At 50.4% G+C, this 26,853-nt stretch overlaps 1 protein-coding gene across 3 annotated transcripts; it reads right to left on the minus strand.

The window, feature by feature from the left end:
* Nucleotides 1–1,287: 1,287 nt before the first annotated feature.
* TAFAZZIN (tafazzin, phospholipid-lysophospholipid transacylase) lies at nt 1,288–26,853 on the minus strand. 3 transcript variants are annotated; one of them, XM_048491590.1, is made up of 11 exons: nt 26,701–26,853; nt 21,963–22,118; nt 16,046–16,174; nt 15,753–15,798; nt 13,494–13,579; nt 11,141–11,221; nt 10,931–10,972; nt 10,787–10,849; nt 9,987–10,039; nt 9,768–9,845; nt 1,288–1,956 (listed from the first exon to the last, which is right to left on the minus strand). In XM_048491590.1, the coding sequence occupies exons 2-11, from the start codon at nt 22,069–22,071 to the stop codon at nt 1,855–1,857; spliced, it is 789 nt and encodes a 262-aa protein (XP_048347547.1). In that variant the 5' UTR covers nt 22,072–22,118; nt 26,701–26,853; the 3' UTR covers nt 1,288–1,854. The 3 variants fall into 3 exon arrangements, with proteins under 3 accessions (XP_048347547.1, XP_048347548.1, XP_048347549.1); XM_048491591.1 differs by lacking the exon at nt 26,701–26,853 and adding an exon at nt 23,517–23,571; XM_048491592.1 differs by lacking the exon at nt 26,701–26,853 and adding an exon at nt 23,419–23,554.

Below are 26,853 nucleotides of genomic sequence, written 5' to 3' on the forward strand. Positions count from 1 at the left end.
CCAAGTGCGGTCGCACCACTGCTTTATATAAGGGCATGACAATCCTTGCAGTTTTATTATCAACTCCTTTCCTAATTATCCCCAGCATAGAGTTTGCCTTTTTCACAGCTGCCATGCATTGAGTTGACATTCCCATGGAACTAAGACGCCCAAATCCCTTTCCTGGTCTGTGACTGATAGCACTGACCCCTGTGAACTGGAGATCTGTACCACATGAACATTCGGGTGCCGGATTGTGAGAGACGCAAGTACTGGAAGGGCTTTGGGACACCTGGGAGCCCTGGTCCTCTCTGTGAGCCAGAGTGGGGTAGTGGTTAAAAGCAGTGGACTCTAATCTGGGTTCGATTCCCCACTCCTCCACATGAGCAGTGGACTCTTTATCTGGTGAGCCGGATTTGTTTCCGCACTCCTACATCCCTGTTTTGACCTTGGGCTAGTCACAGAGAACTCTCTCAGCCCCGCCTACCTCACAAGGTGAGGGGGAAAGAGTTTGTAGGGTACCTTGAGGCTCTTTACGTCCAAACTCTTCTTCTCCAGTTCTTTCAAATGACAAGTGATGGCAGAGGTCAAAGGGAGAGAAAAGCCCCTCTGGGAAGACCCGATGGGTCACACATCCCAGGCAATGACCTTGGATGGCCACAGGTGCCCAGGTGCCTCAGAGGACATGGCAGACAGGGCTTCAGGTGAGAGGAGGGCTGCTTTGCCACAGTGTTAAAGGCAGCCCCGAACACGGACAATAGACATTATCTTGCTCTGTGGCGCTTCCTACCTTGCAGAACAGTGCCAGTGAAGGACAGGGCCTGGCCCATTTGGTACCCACAGGTCTCCGCTGCAGGAGAAGGTGGGGCCTCTCTTAGGAGCAGCAGTGGCGTAGGAGGTTAAGAGCTCATGTATCTAATCTGGAGGAACCGGGTTTGATTCCCAGCTCTGCAACCTGAGCTGTGGAGGCTTCTCTGGGGAATTCAGATTAGCCTGGGCACTCCCACACACGCCAGCTGGGTGACCTTGGGCTAGTCACAGCTTCTCGGAGCTCTCTCAGCCCCACCCACCTCACAGGGTGTTTGTTGTGAGGGGGGAAGGGCAAGGAGATTGTCAGCCCCTTTGAGTCTCCTGCAGGAGAGAAAGGGGGGATATAAATCCAAGCTCTTCTTCTTCTTCTTCTTCTTCTTCTTCTTTGCAGGGTCTGAAAACAGAGGTGTCTTGCTGACCTTGCCTGTCTGCTCACAAGTTCATGCCTTCACCGCCACCTCTGCCCCACTCCCACAAAGACCAGCAGAGGCTGCAGGATGGTTTGGAATTATTTACTGGAAAAAGACATGAAGTATAAAAACCACCTCTGCCCCAATCTTCTCCCACGGAGGGACGCTAGCAGCAGCCCGTCGATCCTCCAAGCAGCCACAAAGCAAAGGCAGCCAGGGCAAGGGGGGGGGGGGGTCACAGCAAGGAGCGAAGGAAAGCCTTAATTTGCCCTCCCCCCCTCAAACTTCCTACTCCTGCTTGTCTGTATGCTTCATTAACACCTGAGAACATGAGGCCCCCTTCCGCACTGCTGATCTCTGGCAACAAAGAATGCCGAAGGAGCTGTCCTGAGTTCCCCGAGATGGAGAGGCACAAAGAGAGATTAGGTGGGTGGGTGGGTGGGTGGGGGGAGATCCAGAAGGTGCATCCCAGCCCTTGCATGCAATGCCAGTCCACGGGTTGCCAGGTGTGGGTGACAGGTGGCAGAGTGGGGAGGTTCCACTCAAAGACTAAGGGGAGAAGGATCCCGTGCACAGACCACTTGCGATCACGTCCCGAGAATGAGCAATCCATGCATCGGTGGGAGGGCCCCCAACGCTCATCCCAGCCCCGTCACTAGCTCTGGAGTTTGAAGGCCTGATGAAGCCGCTCGGCCTGGTCTTTCAGCGCCTGGATCTCCTCCTGGATGAAATCCGTCAATGCCTTGCGCATCTCCACCTGAAAAAAGGAGGACTCGCGGTCAGCAGGGTTCTGAGACTTGCGCCAGACCTTTAGGCTCTTCGCCATAGTGCTTGCTCGATGTCTAACCAGGGATGCAGGCGGCAGACTCCAGAAATTCTGCTCCATCTCCAGTTCACAGCTGTCCGTAGGCTGTCTCAGAAAAAGATGTTAGTAGGGTTGTATATTCCTCCACCGCAGAACTCAACATGTTGGACGTTCTTTCTTGTAGAATACTCCACCTGGGACCTAGTATTTACCTAGAGCTCTCACATCTGTTTGAAAGTTTGATGATAGCTGTCCAATTAACTATAAATGCTCTTGTATCACAGTACCAAGTTCAATCAGGCACAAAATAATGGTTTTGACGAAGGCAGCGTGTAAAAACGAATGCTAATTCTCATAGTTTGGGACTCTATTCTAATGCAGAAGCACAGTTTTCTCAACTGCTGCCCCTCAACTAACCATACTACCGTGTTTCCCCGAAAATAAGACAGTGTCTTATATTAATTTTTGCTCCCAAAGATGCGCTATGTTTTATTTTCAGAGCGTTTGGTCTAGCAAACCCCTGGACCCTCCCTCACCTTCCCCTTCCTCCGCTAGGGTGGGTGGGCCATGTGCAGATAGCCCGCCCCATCCCTTTCACTCCATAAGGCAGTGGTTTTCAAGGAAGGCATGGTTGGTTCCCTTGTATCAGAGGGTGTTGCTTTGATGGCCAGCAGATGGCGCTGTTGCGGAACAGAACTGTGGTTCCAACTGTCACAAGTGTGGCATGTACACAATAACTGGCACAGTTGTGACATGTACACAACAGGAGGTGTGGAAACAGTATGGAAACCTGGCCGCACGTGAATGCGACGTTGTGTGAAAATTTCAAAGCAATCGGTCCAGTAGTTTGGGAGATTACCTGTCAGCAGAAAAACGAACTGATAGATTTTTATATATACTAGCGGGGCCCGGCCACGCGTTGCTGTGGCTTATTGTGGTGAAATGGGAAAGGAACAGTAGCAGCAAATGAATTGCAGTACGTGCTCATGCAAACACGCAGCCTGATACTGTGTGATGTCATTGATGTGTGTGCCCGCATTCCCTGGGGGGGGGGAATGGAAAGGCACCCCTCCCACACATCTAGGCTGGCTGGTCATGATCCTTTACCTGGGAGTAAGTTTGGTTGGTGGCAATGGGTGTCGCTTCTGAGGAAACCCTCTGAGGGGCGTGATGCAGCCATTCAAAGTATGTCACGGTTGCTGTACCGAGCTTACTCCTGAGTAATGTGGTTCTATTAATTGGAACCGTAGCTTCAGGGAATCTAGCGTGCCTGGCCCCTCCCTCCCGTCCCTTGCATGTCGCCTCTCACTCTCCTCCCTCCCTCACTTCTCTTCCCTTGCATGCCACCCCTCCCCCTCCCTCCCTTCCCTTTCCCTCTGCGAGGGTGGGTGGGACATATCAAGATGCTGGGCTTCCTGCCTCCCCTCCCTTGCATGCCACCCCTCACTGTCTCCCCTCTCTCACTTTTCTTCCCTTGCATGCCTTTCCCTCCGTCCCTTTCCTCTCCCTCCCTCTCTTTCCTTGCATGCCACCCCTCCCTCTCCCTCCTTTCCCTCTCCCTTGTGTGTATGTGTGTGTATGTGTTTCACTTCCACTCGAGTTACTGCCTATGTACTGTTTTCACTGCTCATATCTGGCCATCTGAGTGAACATTCTAAGCAGCACGAACATTCTAAAAGTGACAGTTACACACAGGCAGCTGCATGTCCTTCACCAGGGAGCGCCAAGAAAAAGGTGTTTAACCTGGGCCAGGTCTTACTTTTGGGGGATGCCTTCTATTTAAGCACTCTCAGCAAAGAGCACTATAGAATGGTTGGGAATTTTCGGAGGAATTGGTCTTCTGTTACTGAGGTGGTGTGGTTGTACTTCCCATAGCAGAAGGAGGCAAAGGAGGGTTTGTGGGAGGGCATGAGTGTGTATAGGGGTGTGTTGTGGGTAGTAGGGTGTTGTAGCAGTGAGTTGAGGATGTCGAAGAGGCCGTCATGGGTACATGGGTGTTGGTTGGTACAGTTAGAGAAGTGTAGGTAAAGTGTGTGGTTAGAAGCTGTGCATGGCCCCTTAGAGCAGTGGTGGGTAACCCATGGTGCAGGTGTTAGGGGTGGCGTTTGGAGTGTAGGCTGGCGTGCAAAGCTGGTGTGCGCACAGGCCTGTGGCTGGGAGTAAGAGCAGTGGATGGGAAGGGGGGGGGTTGTGTCTGAGGAAATCCTCATTGGCTTGCACATCATACAGTGTAAGTGCTGCACAGGTGGTTCACCAGATGTACCCCTGAGGAAGGCACACCTCAGAGGAATCTGCGTTTTCTAAACAGAAACCTCAGTAATCAGGTGGAGTTGGCATGGTGGAATGTAACGATAAATAAGTGGGTTTTGTCTTGCAATTTGGGCAGTCGGTCTTGAGAAGGCTGGCCAACAGTGCTGTAGAGCAAGGAAGAGGAGTATATGCAGCTTAGGTATGTGAATTTGGAGAGAAGGGATGGTAGAGTTGGGGTAGAGTTGAAATCCTCATAGCATAAATGTCAGTAAGCAGGAGGAATTGCCAAATTGGTCTGTTGCGAAAAATAAGTGGGGTTTGTCTTGCAATTTGGGCAGCTGGTGTAGAGAAGGCTGGCCAACAGTGTTTGAGAGCCACAAACAGGAGTATGAACATGTGAGGTAGACGCAATGGGAGAGAGCAGGTGGTGGAGTAGTTGCAGAGTTAGTTGTTTGCAGTGGGAGAGAAGAGATGGTTGAGTTGGTGGGGAGTTGTGTGTGAGGGACAGACCATTTGTTGTTGGTAGTTATATATATATAGATTAAGCACCTTTTTTCCTTACAGGGCTCAAGGCAGCTTAGAATATGAATACTGCAATACTAATAAAATACTGAGCATTAAAAAAGCAACACAGAACCAAAATGTCAAATCACAAAATTTAAATTTCCAGAGGAAAGCATACGCTTGGCACGGAGGAGGCCTCTGGCTCAGTCCCTGGCACGTGCCGTTAAAAGGGCCAGGCAGCAGGTGAGGTGAAATACCTCTGCCTGAGACCCTGTGGAGCCATTTGGGGTGCTGTGGCTCAGTGACAGAGCATCTGATAGGCATACAGAAGGTCCCAGGTTTAGTCCTCAGCATCCCCAATTAAAAGGATCAGCAGCAAGTAGATGTGAAAGTTTTCTGCCCAGAACCTGGAGAGTTGCTGGCAGTCTGAGTAGACCAGGGTTCCCAACGTGGGGCCCACGGGGACTTCCCCAGGCAACAGAGACCAGTTTAGTTGGAGAAAATGGCTGCTTTGGAAGATGGACTGTTTGGTGTGATTCCCCCTGATGTTGACAGAGAGAAATTTTTCTCTCTTTCTCACAATACTAGAACCAGGGGGAATACATTGAAAATGCTGGGGGGAAGAATTAGGGAATTAATAAAAGGCTTACTTCTTCTTCTAGCGTGTGGGTGGGTGTTGGCTAATCTGAATGCCACAGGAGGTGGTGATAAGCCACTAACCTGGATAGCTTTAAAGGAACTGGACAGATTTATGGAGGAGAAGTGGGTTCCTCCAGATTGGCTGCACAAGCTCTTGATCTCCTACGCCACTGATCTGAGAGTTTGCAAATGCGCTTAGCAGACCAGGAGAGTTGCTGGCAGGGCAGGCAGCAGCAGAAGGCCATTAGCGTTCACAACGTGGGGGGCCTACATGTGAGCTCCCAAAGGCACCTGGTGGGCCACTGCGAGTAGCAGAGAGCTGGACTAGATGGACTCTGGTCTGATCCAGCTGGCTTGTTCTTATGTTCTTATGTCCCTCCCAGAGCCCCGCCCTCCTCAGGCTCCACCCCAAAAATCTGCAGGTATTTCCAAACCCGGAGCTGGCAACCCTGTCTTCACCTCACCTTGGTCATCTTTTTTGTGTCTTATTCTCCCTTCCCTCCGTTGGTTGTCATCTGTGGAGACCGCTGCCAGTCTGATAGGCAATACTGACTTGGATGGACCAGGGATCTGATTCAGTGCAAGGCCCTTTCATCTGTGCTGGACCCTGAAGCCCAAGGCAGACTGACACATGAATAGGACTTTTGGGCCGACCAGTTTGCAATGGCAATGGGTAGACAAAGTCTGAACACAGCCAACTTCCCCTAGTCCAGTGGTGGCGAACCTATGGCACGGGTGCCAGAGGTGGCACTCAGAGCCCTCCCTGTGGGCACGCGAAAACAGAGTGCCCCCCCCACACACACATCCAGGCTGGCCTGGGCCACTGGGCTCGATTATTAGCATTAAACCTAAGACCTAGTTTTGGGGAAGCAGTGTAGGTAACCCTGCTAAACGCTGTTAAACCCCACTGATTTTCATGCAAAGAACTAAAGCGCGATCCTTTACCTGGGAGTAAGCTCGGTTGCTGGCAATGGGGCTGGCTTCTGAGCAAACCCTCCTAGGGTCTTGATTCATCCGTTGGGAGAGTTGCATGGTTGCTTCAAAGCCAAGCCACCGACTACCACCAAGCTTACTCCCGAGTAACACACGCCTCTGAGCCAACTAAAACCTCAGTATTCAGGTTAAATTGCTGTGTTGGCACTTTGCGATAAATAAGTGGGTTTTGGGTTGCAGTTTGGGCACTCGGTCTCGAAAAGGTTCGCCATCACTGCCCTAGTCCCATACCTTCCTCTTAGGACTCAGATCTTGGTGTTGGAAAGTGCCATGAAGCCACAGCTGACCTATGGCAACCCCACAGAGTTTTCGAGCCAAGAGACCAACAGAGGTGGTTTACCATTGCCTGTGATTGCATAGTTGAAACTGAATCCATCGAAGACGGAGATCCTCTGGCTGGACCGTGAGGGGGAGGTTGGGGATTTCCAGCCGCCGGTGTGGGAGGGGGTCTCATTGGCGCTGACCTCCTCCGTTCGCAAATATAGACTGCACACCGGGTGCAGTTTGGCCCAGCTACGCCTCTGCAGAAATGGTTTGTCATTGCTTGCCTTTGCGTAGCAACTCTGGACTTCCTTGGTGATCTCCCATCCAAATACTAACCACAGCTGACCCCCGCTTAGCTTCCATGATCTGACACGGGATAAATGGCTTGAGGGGTTTTTTTTAACCTGTCAACTCCTTTTTATCCTCCACTCCCACTTCTTTAAAAAGTGAAGAGCCCCAAATTTCAGGGAATTTGGGGAGAGGCCAGCACAGAGAGTAGGCCCCACATTGCTCTGTAACAACACACCAAATCCTTTATTTTGCTGGGGCCCTATCCTGTCTTTCTAGTTCATTTTTATTCCCTGTTCTCCAGATGTTATGGTTCTGTCCCATTGGCAAGGCTCTAGAACGGCATGAAGAGCCCTGTTGGGCATTATGGGATGCAGTCAAAAGTGTGCGCATTAACCCATGAACCTCAGTTCAGTTTTCATTACTCCTGTCAGTGTAACGACCTGGTAGATGAAATGGCAAAGTCAGTTAGGAAGCACTCAAGTTAAAATACTGTGCCAAGAGACAGAATAGATATATGGTATCCTGAAAGGAAGAGTTGTCTAATTCAGCTTCATAAATTTCTTGGAGCTGTTCAGGGATTAACAAGCTCTCCCCTTATATTTCATGTAATATTAAAAACAATTAGAGATAGCTCCAATCTACACAGACCAACCAAAGGTCTAGTTCAGTGATGGCGAACCTATGGCACGGGTGCCAGAGGTGGCACTCGGCGCCCTCTCTGTGGACACCACACAGAGTTAGGTCATGTGATGAGGAGGAAAATCCACTTTTACACACACATCTGGAAGCTGGCCTCGCCACTGAGCACTGCGTGCACTCGCGGTGAGCAGGGAGGACTTGGCTGGCGAACTGGTGCCTGTGCTCCAGGTGGCTGTTGCCAGCGAAGTGCCCGGTGCAGAGGAAGGCAGAAGAGGTGCTAGAGGCACAGAAGCGGTCGCCCGAGGACTTGCTGGAGGCTACAGCAGGCTGGCCCCTGCTTTCGGCGGGTGGGGCAGAGGAAGTGTGAGCCAACTCAACTGGTTTTTTCTAAACTAAACCCTCAGCATTCAGGTTAAGTGCCCGTCTGGGCGCTGGAAAAGTAAATAAGCGGGGTGTGGGTTGCAATTTGGGCACTCGGTCTCAAAAAGGTTCGCCATCACTGGTCTAGTTCGAAGGACAACATCATCTGCACTGAGTAGCAGAAGTCACACTGATATAGCGCCAATCATTTTCACTTCAAAGATAGAAAAGTGATAGTAAAGAATTTTATTATTTTCAGCTGCAAGCTCTCAAACTGTTTGCTACACTGACCTGGAGAGCCCAATCCAATCTTATCAGATCTCAGAAACTAAGCAGGGTCAAGTTCTGGTTAGTACTTGGAGGGGAGACCACCCGTGAAGTCCAGGGTTGCTCGGCAGAGGCAGGCAAGGGCGAAGGACCTACAAAAGTCTCTTGCCTTGAAAACCCTTCAGGGTCGCCATAAATCAGCAGCGAATCAATGGCAAAAGAGAAAAAGAAAGATGCTTGCTACAACACTTCTCAGTCTTTGTTCTTGGGAGAATTAATTAGTGTTCTGTGATTGGAGTCTGGGGCAGGAGGCTTTACGCTCGGTAAGTCAACTCTTGTCTCGGCCTCTCCCTAAATACAGGTTCTTAGATCTGGCCTGCCTTTACGCAGATCTTTAGTTGTTCGCCGACGTTTTTCATTTACAGATTCTCTCTGTTTATTCCTGATAACAGTCCATTGACTGATTCCTTGCCTATTAAGAAGTACAGAATTTATTTTAATAAGACCCAGGGGTGCCCCATAAGCGTCTTTGCTCCCGCTAACATTTTCTTGGCTCCTGCCAAATGCTTCTAGCAAGTGAGCAGGACCAGGCAAAGATTTTGCCCGGGCAGCTTTGCAGATTTTTGAAAAGGTTGCTTTGCCTACGTCACTGGGTGACTTCAGGTAACCTGTGGCAGCCGTTTTGTGATTGAGTCCACCTCCTGTAACAGCCATTTTGTGGCTGTTCCCACCACACTATATCAGAATTCCAAAGGGTACCTTGTAGACTCAAAAAGGTTGGAAACCCCTTGCCTACCACAAATTTTAATCTGCTGTCCAAACCAAATGAAGTGAATTGGACTTACCCATATATACTCGTGAATAAGTCGACCCGTGTATAAGTCGAGGCACCTAATTTTACCACCAAAAACTGGGAAAACATATTGACTAGTGTATAAGTCTAGGGTGATAACTCCAAAGCAGGCGGGGGCAGGGTGCCCGCTCCCCACCGGATCCTCCCCTCCCCGCCGCCTCCTGGATCCCCACAGCAGCCCCAGCCCTTGGCTGCTCTGACATTTCCTTGCTTTCAAGCAAGGAAACGCCAGACAGAGCATTCACCTGCTTTTGGGGTATCCTTGCTTAAGCAATCTTTGGAGCATTGCCCTTTTAAGAAAATCATAGAGACACCCTGCCCGAGCGGCAGCTTCCCTGAAGCCAAGCCTCAGAGCCGAATAACTCTCTCACTCTCTGGCTTGTCTGCACCTGCCTTGCCTCTGGTGTGGCCCTGAAGACTCCGCTTTGCTCGGGAACACTCATCACTCCATTCTGCTGGGATCTCCAGGGAGGGGGCTAGAGGGGAAGGTGCATGAACCCAGAAATGTTGTGTTGAAACTTAGTTCCAGCAAAGGACTGCTGGTGGCTGTGAACTCTGACCCAGTTCAAGCAACCCATTTCTGCACCTGTGAGTCTGGTTGTTGCAGCGAGGCCAACAGAACCTGTCAGCAAGTTTCTACAGAAGTGGGTACAGATTAGAAAAATCCATTACAACCCCCTCCGGAGTTTCCCCCCGTACTCACGGTGGATTTGTTCTCGGCACGCAATCGCTCCAGTAAGGGCCGAACGCTGAACGGCTTCCCAATGAGCACTGTGATTTTCTGTAACGAAGAAGCAGCAAACAGTGAGGTGCAGGAATCTCTTTCCTTGTCTTCTCCAAACCCCCTCTATCCCTGCTAGACTCCAGTGACTCCTTTTCTTTTTCCAGAAAACCCACTGCTGGCTCCGTCTTGGATGCTTACCTGCCCAGTGCGAGGCACGTAAGGGGGCACGTTAGGAAGCACGTCGTTCATTCCTAGGGAAACAGGCAGAAAATCTCAGTCAGCGCTGATTCTGGCACTAGTGAAGATGCGGACCCCAAAGACCAAATTTGTGGTGAGGCGGGATTCCTGTGTCTCCTGAGTAGCTGGCCAGAAGGGGGAATTTGGGCAAGAACCTCCGGAAGAAGGAATCTTGACGGGGAAAACAAAACCAAGAGAAGGACATTCATGGTCCCAGGGATCTTATGGCACCTTGTGGAGGAACACATTTCTAGGCTGAACTTCCGAGGGATTCTGGCTCAGGTTGACCACGTGAGTCCTGTCCAGAGGTGTAGCTCCAAGGGGACGGGGGGGGGGGTGCGCATTGCACTGGGGCACACGCCCCTGTGGTCTTGCGCCGAGGGGGTTCGGCGGGAGTGAAGGGCGGCTCCAGTGCGCACAGAGCCTTCCCCGCTGCTTCTGCATACTCTGGTCCTATCTCAGCAGTTCTATCAGATGGAAGCTTCTTTGAAACTCTCCACTGATTCACCCATCTCCTTTAAGGCCTGGGGTCATTGAATATCCCCTTCCTTTCAGGCCCTCTAATTCTGGCATTCGCCTCAATGTTGCCAGGTGGCAGTTGAAAATCTCCTGTTATTACAACTGATCTCCAGGTGGCAGAGAACATCAGTTCATCTGGGGACAATGGCCACTTTGGAAGGTGGACTCTGTGGCATTGTATCCCTTCCAGTGCCCCCACCCTCCCCAAACCCTGCTCTCCTCTCCCCAGATTTGGGTCTCACCTACATGCCAAAGCGGCAGGATAATGGGGTGCAGACGGCATTCAGCCAGGAGACGCCCAATACCTGGAAAAAGAAACCGGGAAAAGAAATTGGGAAGGACCAGATAGTTTCAGGAAGTGGTTTTCATACTCAAAAGGTACTTACCCCATTTGAAACGCATGAACTCCTGAGTCATGTTAACTTTGCCTAGAAAGGTAAGACAGAGAAGAGTGAGGATGGCGAGGAATGGCAATCAAACCGGTCGCTAAGCTGACGGCTGCCTCTGCAGAACAGCTGCACACACATCATCTTGCCCAAAGCTCTCGTTTTCTTCCACCCCACCACGCAGACAAGGCTGCTCCCAAGTATCACTACCTTCTGGAAACACGTGGACCCAGTCCCCATGGTTGAGTTTCTCCAGTATGTAGTCCATGCCTCTCTGGTAGACGCCATCACCTACGTCAGGAATTTATGGAGTTTATGACAGACTCATCCCACACACAGGGAAAGCATCTCCGCCCTATGGTGTCTTGCTAATCATAGCCCAATCATAGTTTTAAACTGCTCATTCCCTTTGTAGCAATAGCACTGATATCGCTTATCAATGAACTTCGTTTGCTTAGAACTGCTTTCATTTTGAACAGTTAAGTGAAACTGTTACAAAAAAGTTAGATCAATTGCTTTTTAGTAGAGGTTAAGAATTGAGATTGGCCTTCTTATCTCGCTATATCAGATGTGACAGATATACAGCTAATGACTGGCTGACATGGATGATCTCATCTTTAGTTAGGAACCACTCAGTTATCTAAATATGATCGCATGATTATAACAGATCAGATTTAGGGGAAGATGACTATTTTTTCTACAAGTATGTACTCCTGTGACAAGCAAATCAGGTTTCTGAGGGTGGAAGTCTCAGAAGAATACCAGAGCAGATAATCTGGGATTTTTGGTACTCCCCAAAAGCCGTGAGACAAAAGCTGATTTGCTTTTAAAACTGTTATGGGCTATAATATGATTGAGCAATGCTAGCAACATTGATAATTTCAGCATTTATCTTCACCCTTTTTCTGTCGTACTCAAGTAAAAAAAGAGTATTTTCTTTCTTCAGTCAAAGATAAAAATTTCTACAGGTGTTCTGCCTGGTTGGCTGGTGAATAGATCAGAGAACCAACACTTTAGTATTACAAAGATTGTAAATCACCTTTAATTGATAAATCTTAGATAGATAGATAGATAGATAGATAGATAGATAGATAGATAGATAGATAGATAGATAGATAGATAGATAGATAGATAGATAGATAGATAGATAGATAGATAGATAGATAGATAGATAGATAGATAGATAGATAGATAGATAGATAGATAGATAGATAGATAGATAGATAGATAGATAGATAAACCTTTATTAGGCATAGAATCCATATAACAGCCAACATTGTCCAAACAAGTATCCCATACATGGGAACCATCGCAGGTAATCATTTCAAAGTTTCTATAAGGAACCTAGCTACAAAAGTTAAAATCTCGGAGGCAGAATTATTTAGTAGAAACGTAATCTTCCCCACAACAGAGTATTCATTAAAGATTACAGGACAAAGAGCAAAGAGTCTGGTCCTAGATCCCTCGTATTTGGGGCAGTCAAGCAATATATGTTCCATAGTTTGTATTGCTGTGATACAATGAGGACATTTCCACTCTTGCAGGTCGAAATTGATAAATCCTGGAGAACTCTGCTGCTGTACAGTTTTGCACTGGGAAAACATTTAAAATTGTTTGGTTCAGAAACCCTCATAGGATGCAGGAGTGACTCTCTCAATACTCCTTCGCACAGCTCAGAGGAAAAGAATTTCTAAACAGTGAAACGGAACAAATGCCATATTTCTGCTAACCTGCTCAGATGCCCCCTTTTCATTTGCAAAACAGCCAGTCACCCTGAACATGGGTCACCATCACTCCCATTTAGGACCGGTCTGGGCCTTCCCATTTCCATTGCTGCCACCAAAAGCTTAGGACGCAGTGCAGTCACAGTTTTAAGAAGTGCTGGTTTCAATGGGAAAGACAAAATAGTCTGGTGCAACTGAACTGCCCTCAGTGAGTTTTCTGGTTTGTATGAAGAGCTTGGCAAGACCTGCAAGATGATAGGCTTTGCGCTGCTTCCAAGGCCTGTGATGTGCGAATCCCACGGACGTTTGGTATTTTATTTTACTTGGAGGGGAGATCCCCAAGGAAGTCAAGGGTTGCTGCAGAGAGGCAGGGAACAGCAAACCGCTTCTGTTCACCTCTTGCCTTGAAAACCTTGTACAGTTGCATGGAGTGAGCTGCAATTCAACAGCCCTCTCTACCACCAGACCAACAATTCCTTGCGAAGCCTCAGGTCTCTGCCACCCAGACCTAGAAGGGTTTCCATTTGCCTTGTAGTCCTAGACCAGTGGTGGCAAACCTTTGGCACTCCAGATGTTATGGACTACAATTCCCATCAGCCCCTACAATTGGCCATGCTGACAGGGGCTGATGGGAATTGTAGTACATAACATCTGGAGTGCCAAAGGTTCGCCACCACGGTCCTAGACTTTCATTTCTCACTTTCTCCATCTAACTCAGCTCTTCAGACACCTCTCTGGAACACAGACGTTCTGCTATAGTTAATAAGCCACCTTATTTTGTATCCTAACAGATCCACCCCTCTGCTGCCCTTTCCCATCCAGTTGAAGCACAAACTTACCACGACAGACAGGAACACACCGCCCGAGGCTAAAGAAACGTGAATGCAGCTCCTTGGTGAAACAGATGTCAGCAGCTGTTGGGGTCCTGGGAGAGCAGAGAGAGGGTTAAAACCACATCACAATATAGTTTCTATTTCAGAATGGCTGAATATCCAGGATCTGGATTCCAATTCTGCTTCCAGGAGCAGCACTGGCGTAGTGGTTAAGAGCTGGTGCGCTCTAACCTGAGAGTACAAGGTTTGATTCCCCACTCTGCCACTTGAACTGTGGAGGCTTATCTGGGGAACTAGATTAGTCTGTGCATTCCAATGCATGGCAACTGTGTGACCTTGGGCTAGTCACAGTTCTTCGGAGCTCTCAGCCCCACCTACCTCACAGGGTGTTTGTTGTGAGGGGGGAAGGGAAAGGAGATTGTCAGCCCCTTTGAGCCTCCTTACAGGAGAAAAAGGGGAATAAGAATCTTCTTATCTTCCTGAAACCCATGGGGAGCCCAAAGAGAATGAGAGAGACAGTTCCTCAGGGACCAAGTATCTCAGGACGAAAAAATAACAAATAAATAAAAAAAACTTCTCTTCCTCTTGGGGATTAGCCACTAGCAGGGTTCCCAGGTGCCCTGACCTGGATGGCCCGGTCTAGCCTGATCTCAGAAGCTAAGCATAGTCAACCCTGGTTACTATTTGGATGGGAGACCACCAAGGAAGCACAAGGCCACTCCGCAGAGGCAGGCAATGGCAAAATACTTCTGAACATCTCTGGCCTGCACCTGGATACTCAGGCAAGACGCCTCTCATCAGATCTCAGAAGCTAAGCATAGTCAACCCTGGTTACTATTTGGATTGGGAGACCACCAAGGAAGCACAAGGCCACTCCGCAGAGGCAGGCAATGGCAAAAATACTTCTGAACATCTCTGGCCTGCACCTGGATACTCAGGCAAGACGCCTCTCATCAGATCTCAGAAGCTAAGCATAGTCAACCCTGGTTACTATTTGGATTGGGAGACCACCAAGGAAGCACAAGGCCACTCCGCAGAGGCAGGCAATGGCAAAATACTTCTGAACATCTCTGGCCTGCACCTGGATACTCAGGCAAGACGCCTCTCATCAGATCTCGGAAGCTAAGCATAGTCAACCCTGGTTACTATTTGGATTGGGAGACCACCAAGGAAGCACAAGGCCACTCCGCAGAGGCAGGCAATGGCAAAATACCTCTGAACATCTCTGGCCTGCACCTGGATACTCAGGCAAGACCCCTCTCATCAGATCTCGGAAGCTAAGCATAGTCAACTCTGGTTACTATTTGGACGGGAGACCACCAAGGAAGCACAAGGCCGCTCCGCAGAGGCAGGCAATGGCAAAATACCTCTGAACATCTCTGGCCTGCACCTGGATACTCAGGCAAGACCCCTCTCATCAGATCTCGGAAGCTAAGCATAGTCAACTCTGGTTACTATTTGGACGGGAGACCACCAAGGAAGCACAAGGCCGCTCCGCAGAGGCAGGCAATGGCAAAATACCTCTGAACATCTCTGGCCTGCACCTGGATACTCAGGCAAGACCCCTCTCATCAGATCTCGGAAGCTAAGCATAGTCAACTCTGGTTACTATTTGGACGGGAGACCACCAAGGAAGCACAAGGCCGCTCCGCAGAGGCAGGCAATGGCAAAACACCTCTGAATGTCTCTTGCCTTGAAAACCATGTGGGGTTGCTGTAAGTCAGCTGTGACTTGACGGCACTTTCCACCACCACGTCTCATGTAAGAAGCTAGAAGATGGCTTGAGCAAGTTTCCTCACCACAGAAATACATTGTGTATCTGCCTCACCCAATTCTCAGGACTTAATGGCACTTTCCATCACCATCAGGGTTACCAGACAACTGGTGATGGGGTGTGTGTGTGTGGTTTACATACTATGGGGGCCCTCGCCAGCAATGTCAACTAATGGCACTTCTGAATGCACAGGAAATGACAGCAGTACATCACCAGGGACACTCTGGCATTTGGGCCAAGACTTTATGGTTTAACACAGAGTTGTGCCCAAATGCCTAAGCAATCCCCGTGTTGTGCTGATGTCCCTTCTAGGGGCATGAGTTCAGTCAGTGTATTGAGATGCTGCTGACCCTCCTGCTCCCTTCTTCCCATCATTTGCCCCCTACCCACCGGCCTGCAGAGAAAACTGCCTGCTGGCCGTGGGGGATCCACCGTCCTCAGTGGGTGACTGGCAGCCTCCCCCCCCCCTCCACTCGCTTGCTCACACTCACCACCGCATCATCTGCAAGCTCCAGACATGCCGCACTTTCAGTATACCTGTGGAAGACACAAATGCGCATGAGCACACAGAGCAGGCAAATCGAGATCCGCCAGACCCACCTCAGGAAAATGCAGCATATTCAGACTGGGTTTTTTTCAGCGTTCCTCGAGCTTATACAGGTGAGCCCCAATGAGCCAAAAAATCCCCACTGGCCCCTTGGCCTGTAGCGTCCAGGAGGCCATTAGACCAGCCCCCAGGAAGCTAGATGGGAGCAAGATCTGCCCTTCCCTCTCAGTGCCATACCCCAGAGGTGAGGGTCGTCCATGCAAGACTGGTGGTTGCAGACTGTGAGGAGGGGGGTGCCCGGCTGGCGTTTTTCAATGAGCTCATAGAGGACGTCTTCGTTATGTACTTTCAGCTGGTTCATGTACCCTGAATTGAGGACAGCGAGAAGAGAGGTTGGTGAGAAGCAAGAGACAGAGGTGGGGGGAAAGGAGTTCTTGGCAGGCGGGTGGGATCCGCCAGCCCAATCCCGCACTGCCTGCCTGTCAGTAACAGTCAAAACTTGAGTGTCCAAAGTGCTTCAAAGACATAATTTTGTTCCCATCCTCTCAACAGCTCTGTAAGGAAGGACAGGATGATTATCCCCCCATTGCAGATATGGGGGCTGAGAGACAGAGAGAGCATAGAGACCTGCCTCTCGGTGGGACCTGAGGATTTCCTGGAATTACTGCTCATTTTCAGATTACAGAGATCTGGAAAAAATGGATGCTTTGGGAGGTGGACTCTGGCACAGTCCCTCACTGTTCTCCTCAGGCTCCGCCCCCAAAGCTCCAGTAGTTTCTCAACCTGGAGCTGGCAACCCAAAGCCCCTACCCCACCCCCGCTCCCCCATCACAGATGGCCAGGAAAGATCTGGCAACCATACTAAGGACAGTCATACCCCAACCTTTCTGAGCATGTGGGCACGTTTGAAATTCTGAAAAGAGGTGGCAGGTGCAGCTACAAAATGGTTACCAGAGGAGCCACACATATGAATGCACATCAGTGAGTCTCTTCATTCATTCATTCATTCATTCATTCATTCATTCATTCGTTCATTCATTTATTCATTCATTCATTCATTCATTCATTCATTCCCTGCCCTACACCAAAGTCCCAGGACGGTTTACATATTGGGGTTAAAAGCCCCATTAAAACTTTACAATCCTAAAAACATAAAACCTTAAAAACCACCATAAAACATCCATTAAAACAGTCAATAAAAACACCCATTAAAAATACCCCCACCCCTCAGCTGGCTTCAATACGGGAGACCCGGAGGGGGGTCACACATGTGAAGGCCTGAGTAAAGAGGAAGGTTTTAACCAGGCACCGAAATCCACAAAGTGTCAGCACCTGGCAAATTTCTGCAGGGAGGCTGTTCCACAGCTTGGGGCCTGCCACAGAAAAAGCCCTCCCGCGTGTCCACTCCTGCCTCACCTCGGCAGCAGAAGGGATCACCAGGAGGGCCTCCCCACTTGACCTTAGTGCATGGGCTGGCTCATATGGGCGTAGGCGCTCCTTTAGGCAGGTGGGACCCAAGCCATTTAGGGCATTAAATACGATTGCCAATACCTTAAATTGGGCCCGATAGCAAATATGGAGCCAGTGCAGTTCTTTCAAGGCCGGCGTTATGTGCAACAGGCCAGGCTGACCCAACAGCAGCCTCATTGCCGCATTTTGCCCCAGCTCCAGCTTTTGGGCTTTTGTTTCCATCCTCTCAACAGCTCTGTAAGGAAGGACGGTGTGGTCTTCAAGGGAAGCCCCATGTAAAGCGCGCTGCAGTAATCAAGATGGGAGGAGACCAGGGCATGCAGTACTGTGGTCAGGTCCCTTCTGTCCAGATAAGGGCGAAGATGGCGAACCAGCCGGAGGTGCTGACAGGCACTCCTGGCCACCACTGCCACCGGTAATTCCCAGGACAGGGCAGAATCCAAGAGCACTCCCAGATCTCGCACCCGGTCCTTCAGGGGCAACACAGCTCCATCCAGCACTGGGTGCCCTCTGATCTCCTGGACTTGAGGACCTGCTACCCACAGCACCTCCGTCTTATCCGGATTCAGCCTCAATTTGTTGGTCCTCATCCAGTTCAACACCGCTTCCAGGCAAGTATCCAGCACCTGGAGGGCCTCACCTGACTCTCCTGGAATCGCTAGGCAGAGCTGGGTGTCATCCGCATAGTGATGGCCCCCAACTCCAAACTCCCTGACAACCTCCCCCAGGGGCTTCATATAGAGCCCCAGGGAACCCCACAGTGAAGTTCCCAGGACTGGGAGCGGGAAACCCCCTCTGCCACTTTCTGGAGCCTGCCCCGAAGGAAGGACGAGAACCACTGAAGAACAGTGCCCCCCAAACTCAACCCGCAGAGCCGCTCTAGGAGGATCCCATGGCCAGTGGTATCGAAAGCGGCTGAGAGGTCCAGAAGAATTAACAGGGAGGGATTCCCCCTGTCCCTCTCCTGGTAAAGGTAATCCGTTGGGGCGACCAAGGCCGTTTCTGTACTGAAACCCTCCCTGAAATGGATCTAAAGCACAGGTGCCAAACAGATGTTATGGACTACAGTTCCCATCATCCCTGGCCAGCATGATGCTGGCAGGGGATGATGGGAGCTGTAGTCCATAACATCTGGAGGTCCACGAGTTTGACACCTATGACTAGAGAGTCAGCTTCCTCCAGGTGCGTTGAGTAGCCACCACTGTCTCCAGGGCCTTCCCTAAAAAGGGGACATTGGCAACTGCGCGGTAAGTGTCCAGAACTGTAGGATCCAGCGAGTGCCTCTTCAGAAGGGGGCGAACCACTGCCTCCTTAAGAGCCAGCAGCACCACCCCCTCCCTCAATGAGGCATTGACAACACCCTGGATCCACTCAGCCAGTCCCCCTCAGCTTGATCTAATCAGCCAAGGTGAGCACGGGTCCAAGAGGCAAGTGGTAGGCCGCATCCCTGCGAGCAACCTGTCCACAGATAGAAAAAGTGCAGAGAAGGGCAACGAGGATGATTGAGGGACTGGAGCACCTTCCTTATGAGGAGAGGCTGCAGCGTTTGGGACTCTTTAGTTTGGAGAGGAGACGTCTGAGGGGGGATATGATTGAAGTCTATAAAATTATGCATGGGGTAGAAAATGTGGACAGAGAGAAATTTTTCTCTCTTTCTCACAATACTAGAACCAGGGGGCATACATTGAAAATGCTGGGGGGAAGAATTAGGACTAATAAAAGGAAACACTTCTTCACGCAACGTGTGATTGGTGTTTGGAATATGCTGCCACAGGAGGTGGTGATGGCCACTAACCTGGATAGCTTTAAAAGGGGCTTGGACAGATTTATGGAGGAGAAGTCAATCTTTGGCTACCAATCTTGATCCTCCCTGATCTCAGATTGCAAATGCCTTAGCAGACCAGGTGCTCAGGAGCAGCAGCAGCAGCAACAGAAGGCCATTGCTTTCACATCCTGCATGTGAGCTCCCAAAGGCACCTGGTGGGCCACTGCGAGTAGCAGAATGCTGGACTAGATGGACTCTGGTCCGATCCAGCAGGCTAGTTCTTATGTTCTTATGTTCACATCCTCAGACCACAACCACTGAAACTGATCCATCACAACATGACCAGACGGCCCTCTGGGCACTCCCACTGAAAACTGCTCAACGGTGATATCCAGTCCCCGGTGGATCTAGACAACTTTATCCCGAAAGTGCCCAGCAAAAGTGTCCCAACAGATTTCCGGGGTGTCCTGGCCCCTGCCCCCCAACTAGAGGATAGAAAGCCTTCACCACTCGGAACAGTTCTGTTGGACAACTACTTGGAGCAGCAGTGGCGCAGTGGTTAAGAGCAAGTGTACTGTAATCTGGAGGAACCGGGTTTGATTCCCAGCTCTTGTCACCTGAGCTGTGGGGAATTCAGATTAGCCTGTACACTCCAACACACGCCAGCTGGGTGACCTTGAGCTAGTCACCGTTCTTCTGAGCTCTCTCAGCCCCACCTACCTCTGAGGGTGTTTGTTGTGAGGGGGGAAGGGAAAGGAGTTTGTAAGACCCTTTGAGTCTCCTATAGGAGAGAAGGGGGGAGGGGTATAAATCCAACTCTTCTTCTTCTTCTTACTTGAGGATGCAATGATGGAGAAGTAAATTCTGCCTCCTTTGCCGTCACCTGATAGGCCCAAAGATGGGCTCTAACCAGTGTTTGGTCAGACCCGCAGCAGGATTTCAACCACCTGTGCTCTAGCTGTCGCCCCTCCTGTTTCTTTACCCGCAGATCCCCATTGAACCAAAGGGCTGAACGGGCTCCACAGGCTGGGAGCAATTTTAATAAAAATACGTTGGGAATAAGGAGCAAGAGAAAGAATAAAACCAACACTGTGATGGCTGCTGCCAGCAAAACAACATCGTTCTAATCTGTACAGCCAATCAGACCTCCAACGGCCAGTCAGAAGTTCTGCTGGGTAGGAGCCCCATATGGCCACACCTGCTTTCTAAAAACATTTGGTGGGCACTTGGAAAGGTGCTGATGGCCACCACTTTGGGGACATCAGGGGAGACGTGAGATCAAGCATGGGACACATCCTGACTCACAGAACCTTAGTAAGAACAACAACAAGGTTTTTAGAGTAGAACCTTTCAAGAATCAAAGCTTGATTCTTGTCAGAAGAAGAAGAAGAAGAGTTTGGATTTATATCCCCCCTTTCTCTCCTGCAGGAGACTCAAAGGGGCTGACAATCTCCTTGCCCTTCCCCCCTCACAACAAACACCCTGTGAGGTGGGTGGGGCTGAGAGAGCTCCGAGAAGCTGTGACTAGCCCAAGGTCACCCAGCTGGCGTGTGTGGGAGTGTACAGGCTAATCTGAATTCCCCAGATAAGCCTCCACAGCTCAGGCGGCAGAGCTGGGAATCAAACCCGGTTCCTCCAGATTAGATACACGAGCTCTTACCCTCCTACGCCACTGCTGCTCTTGGACGTCAGGTCCAAGAGCTGGAAATCTAGCTGTTCTGCATGGTGCTTCCAGACTCAAAGTTTGCTCTTCAGCTGCAGATCAACATGGCGACCCATGAGAAACTATCCTGATTCATAGCTTAGCCTCCAAGCCCCCTGCATTCGATCTTCCTGGGGAAAGGCAGAAAGGAGGGAGTGAGAAAAACCAGGAGGAGATGCCTGGTCCCCCAACGACCTACAGTCATGCAAGCCTGATTTTGATTCATCAGTGAGATGCAACCAGTGGTGGGATTCAAATAATTCAACAACTGGTTGTTTTTACAAGCACCATTTTAACAACCGGTTCTGCCAAAGTGGTGCAAACCTGCTGAATCCCACCACTGGGTGCAACCCCACTGTGGGGTGGACTAGGGCAAGGCACTTTAACCCAGGAAGTAGATGCCCTCCTCCTGGCCTGGAATACACCCAGCCTTCTCCCAACGGCCCGGTACCCTTTCCTCATCTGATACGGCTGAGGGGACAGAACCCATGAAACTGGAGCAGCAGTGGCGTAGGAGGTTAAGAGCTCGTGTATCTAATCTGGAGGAACCGGGTTTGATTCCCAGCTCTGCCGCCTGAGCTGTGGAGGCTTATCTGGGGAATTCAGATTAGCCTGTGCACTCCCACACATGCCAGCTGGGTGACCTTGGGCTAGTCACAGCTTCTCGGAGCTCTCTCAGCCCCACCCACCTCACAGGGTGTTTGTGGTGAGGGGGGAAGGGCAAGGAGATTGTCAGCTCCTTTGAGTCTCCTACAAGGAGAGAAAGGGGGGATATAAATCCAAACTCTTCTTCTTCTTCTTCTCATACTGAATCAGACTCTTTGGTCCATCAAAGTCAGTGCTGCCTCCTCAAACTGGCAGCCGCTGTCCAAAGTCTCAGGCTGAGGTCTTTCCCATCACCGACTATCTCCTCCCGTTAACTGGACATGCCGGGGATTGAACCTGGGGCTTTCTGCATGCAAAACTGGTGGCCTGCCGTTCAGCTGCAGTCTTTTCCCATGTAACCTGCTCCCAATTCCCACATAACCTGCTCCCAATTAATATCTATATTCCTTGTACCAAGGCGGTAGAAAGATCCCTCCACGCACGCTGCGCTCCCCAAAGCATGCCGTCTCTTGCCTCGTCCCACCTTCCACAGGCAGCAAGTGAAAACAGCAGGTTTGCGATCCCTCCCTGTGCCTCTCAATCCCACCCCTGAGAAGGCAAGAAGTACTCACTGGTCCAGAAGCAGCTGTAGGTACCCACCAAGCCCGTGATCAGCCTGCTGGCCAAGTTCCAGGGCAGACTCGGCGCCCGAGGAAAGGGCCACTTCACCTCCAGGGGCATCTTCCCATCCCCGGCAGTCCTCTGGATGCAAACGGCGGCGGCTGCACCTGTCCAAAAGAAAACCTCGGAATGACTGCAGCCTTCCGCATCTCCCAGGATCAGCTGGCTCCCAGCACCCTCCTGGGCCGGCCCCTCCCTGCCTCGAAAGTTCTGCTCTGACTTGCAGCTGCCACCACGCCCCTCCGACTTGCTTCCAGCCCGGGGCTTCCGCTGCGCACAAGGTGGCTCACCCAGTGTTTTCTTTCTGGAGCTACTACAACCCACAAACAGAAAAGCACCAGACCTCGAATTTCTGGGGCAGCCCCGCACCAAAATCTCTTGCCAGCAAAGGAGCAATTACGTCAGAATTAGGCACAGCAGAAGAATGTCAAGGCGGGGTGGGGGAAACGTTATGATGAACGTTTACACACATAATTGGCCAATGTTACATGCAGTGAAGAAACCGCTGTCGAAATTCCACCCCCAACCTATGACCAACACCTTCGGGCTGCCTTGATCCACCCATTCTGCTTTGAGAAAGAGAAAGCCGAGGATCAATGAGGAGAGCCAACAGGCTCAGAGCCCTTCGGGAGCGACTTTCACCTGTTTGGAGTGGCCGATAACGCAAGCCATCTTTCAGCCTCTTCCTCTTCCTACAGACAGCCTCTCCTTCCTCTCTGATGAGGCATGCAGGCAGCCACACCCTCTACCCACCAACACACAGACACCCCCCACCTAGCTCAGCAACTACCAGCTACCTGACGAGGACCTCTGGCTCCAACCTGGGCAGCAGTCAGATCAGAATCTTCTCTGGAGACTCTGATTCTTCTTCTACCATCATTTGAGGTGCTCGGGGCAGTCAGCTTTTGCCAGTGGGGTGCCAGCTGCTGAAGGCCCTCTCGGCACCCACCCACCTGGCGCCAAACCTCTCCCACTCCCTGGCTTCAGGTCAAAACATCCATTTTCCCAGACATCCTGATCACGGTAGCCTCGGGCTCAGCCTCAGACTGTGGCTCAGTGGCAGGGCATCCGCTTGGCACGCAGAAGGGGGTCCCGGGTTCAACCCCCGGCATCTCCAGTTTAAAAGGACCAGGCAGCCTGAGACCCTGGAGAGCGGCTGCCGGGCTGAGTAGACAATATGGACCCACGACACGATTCTGCACCAGGCAGCTTTGTGCAGGTTCTTGGGACCACATCGGCCTTCTCCCTGTCTGTCTATTAACACTGCCCTGATATTGCTAGGTTGGCTGGTTTTAAGATATTAACAAGATATATCTGCTACTTGTGCTTGTTACATTCTTTTGCTGCTTTAGGGGGGGGGGGAAACAACCTGAGAACATTCTAAGATGTCTTGGCTAGTGAACCTACAATTAAATTTGAATATCACTTGACTGGGTTGTTGTAAAAGTTGGTTCTACAGTCAGCCACCTTGAGAAGCCTTATTAGCAGGGAACTGTGGATTTTACCAGTGGCGTAGCGCCCAGGGGGCGGGGAAGCGTCTTGCACCGGTGTGGGGGCGTGGTGAGGGCGCAGGGCACACACGAGCCCCAGGTGCAGTTCCCCCTTGCTACGGCTCTGGATTTTACAAACCTGAAATAAGAAATAAATACTAATAAATACACGTATTTTCAACATGGAGCAGTTAAGAAGACTGTTGATAGTAGAGGAACAGGCCTGCAGTTTGTTCCGAGGCTTAGAGAGGGCAGCAGGCCAGGCAGAGAGGCACCACTGCTGATACTCTGTAGTCCTACACTTGCACCCAGATGCAATAAAAGGATCACTGAATGGTGTAGTTCAGGGAAAGGAAATTCAGACACCATTGCTGCCATTGGACAATCACATTCACAAAGGCTGCAGGGACAACTGATCGGAGTGGAGAAAACTTGGAAGTCAGCTGCCCTTAAAGGGACATAACCTTATTGTAGTAATGCACTGCTGATCCAGCAGCACCGTGGTAGAACGTTGGGGCATGTATTGGACCCTCTGCTGGTACCGCGCCGCTTTCCTCATCCCCCCATGAGTCACGGGTCATGAACTGCCTGGCTCAATCACCGGGCGCAGGGACAATGGTCTTGCCCCCAGGTGAGGATTAGGCTCAGACGCTTACGCTCCTCTCCGCACGTAGCCAGGTGAGATCATGCATCACATGATGATCTCCCGATCTCCCGCTCTCCCGGAACTCCCCCCGGTCCTCCCTCCTACTGCGCCCCAATAGAATAACAATAAAAGGTGCCAGGAACCGGCAGACGGGGAACTTCATGGGAACACGGACCTCCGGTCTCCCGCTGCTGGCGATCTCCACCAGATGTTATCTCCGCGTCTCGTCTCGTTCTTATGCTGACCGCGTGGGTCGACTACACCTTATGACTCTGACGCTACCAAACCCAAGGGGAGGGAAGTGAGTTAGGATCTTGCCCCAACAGTAAAACATAGCTTTAGCACTGTACCCTAATCCTTTCCCAAAAGTTGGGTTCCAGTATTCTTTGCCAGCCATTTGTGGAACTGACCAATGTTATGTACTCGTACTGATTTCTCTTTCTTTTAAAAGTGCATTTCCCACCCACCCGAGAACCTTCATACACTCCCCAGTCCCATTAATTAGAAACCATGTCTTATTTCACTCTCCCCACACGCCACTACGTCAACTTTGCTCATCAGAGTATGGCATTCTGTAGAAGACAACCTGAAAACGGGCAAACTCAACAACTACCTCTGCACATGCTTTCTCTGTTGTAGAACAGAAGATTCCCACACCGAGTGAGTATAGCAATGGTTTAAGTGTTATTTTTCCAAAAGCAGGTTGAGCAAACAAACAAGTCAACAAACTGATCTCCCACAAGGTCCCTCCTACCTGCTTCTCTGTTGACAAGTCAGCCTCTGCTCACCCCACCCAGAAATGTTGTCATGGTTCCTCTCATGAGAGGGGGGGGGTGCATTGGAATGAACTGCAGGGCAGAAATGCAATGTGGCATTCCCCCACCCCCATCTACTACACCTCATTCGCAGACAGGGTTGCCAACCTCTAGACAGGACTTCATGCCACTCCTGATCAGTAGCTAGAGCAGACCTGGGCATTACACGGCCTGCGGGCCACATCCGGCCCGCCAGATGACTCTGACTGGCCCCCCTGCCTTGCTGGGGAGCGAAGCGTCTTTGAAAGCCCCGCAGAAGCCGGTTGCCTTGGCTGCCGGCTTCTGCGGGGCTTTCAAAAGCGCCTCGCCCCCCTGCCTTTTGGCCCAGCCCTCCACAATATTTTCTGTTTCTTATGCGGCCCCATGGAAAAAATAATTGCCCACCCCTGAGCTAGAGGCTCTCTCGAACTCAATATATTAAAGAATGTTTTCTAAGCAACGTATAGGTTTCTAATAATAACCTTTCTTATTCCTTAGAGGTGCAGTCACAAATCAGCGAGAAATCCAGAAGACTGTCATACTTTTTGGTTCATAAAGTAACTTCGTAGCTGCCAGTCAGATTTAAATTTCATTGATACTTCTTCAAGGCTGAAACGATCCCCTTTTCAACAAAAAGAACTGAGTAGAATTGCAAATTTGTCTGCCACATGCTGGACTGTCCTTGTTTTAAAATGCTTTGCTTGGGTCCTAGTGCCTATCTAGTTCTGTTAAGTAGGCAGGTACCAGGACCCAAGCAGAGCATTCTAAAACAAAGACAGTCCAGCTCATGGCAGACAAATACTTAGTTCTTGAAAAGGGTATAACTGAAGCTCCCCGGGGGTATAGCAGTCTGTGCTAATGCACTTCCAAAGCACCCCCAACCTTAACAATATCAGTCTCCAAGACCTGCTGTTAGCTCTGAGGCGCCACAATGGTCTCCAACTGGGCTTGAAGAAGTATTTGTAAAATTTAAACCTAACCAGTGGTTAATTGCCCCCCGCCCCCGCAGTATTCTGATATAATGCCTGAATGTTAATAATGCTGTAATGCCTTATGAAAATGCATACCTACGGGGACATTGACACATAGCTACAAAGTTTGGATTTGATTTACTGAAGTATGTACATTTGAGTTCACTATTTTGTATGTTAAAGACACAGGACACGGAAACATTTAATTTATTGAACTTTATTTAGCAAAAAAAAACAACTATTACAGTCTTCTGGATTTCTCACTGACGTGTGACTGTACCTACAAGGAATAAGAAAGGTTATTATTAGAAATCATATTTTTAGAAAACACTGTTTAATGTGTTGTGTTTGAGAGAGCCTCCAGCTACTGGTGCAGAACAGTAGTATAATGGCATTCTGGAGATATTCCAGAGTGCCAAATAACCTCCAGGCTGCCAAGATCCAGGCTACACGAAATGGCTGTTTGGAGGGAGGACTCTATGGCATTGCACCCCACTGAAGTCCCTTCCCTCCCCAACCTTGCCCGCCCCCGCCTACACATGCGTGCGCGCACACACCAAATCTCCAGGAATTTCCCAGTCCACAGTTGGCAACTCTAGGAACTGATGCCTCTAAGCAGGGGTCTGCAACCTGTGGCTCTCCAGATGTTCATGGACTACAATTCCCCATCAGCCGCTGCCAGCATGGCCAACTGCAGACCCCTGCGCGCGCACAAAGACCAGCTCCCCCTTATTAATCCTTCTTCTCCCTACTGAGTCCCCCCAGTGGACACCCCAAGAACCACTCACCTCCTCTTCCTCCTTCAGTACCAGCCCTACTCCTCGCTGCCAAAAATAAGTCACGAAAACTCCACTCTCCACCCGCAGAAGCGGCCACACATTTTGCACTCTTTCCCCCAGTTGAGAAATTAAAGAGACAGCCGTAAAGTGCTCAGGCAGCCC

Source organism: Sphaerodactylus townsendi, linkage group LG03 (genome assembly GCF_021028975.2).
Source record: "Sphaerodactylus townsendi isolate TG3544 linkage group LG03, MPM_Stown_v2.3, whole genome shotgun sequence".
Lineage (NCBI taxonomy): Eukaryota > Metazoa > Chordata > Lepidosauria > Squamata > Sphaerodactylidae > Sphaerodactylus > Sphaerodactylus townsendi.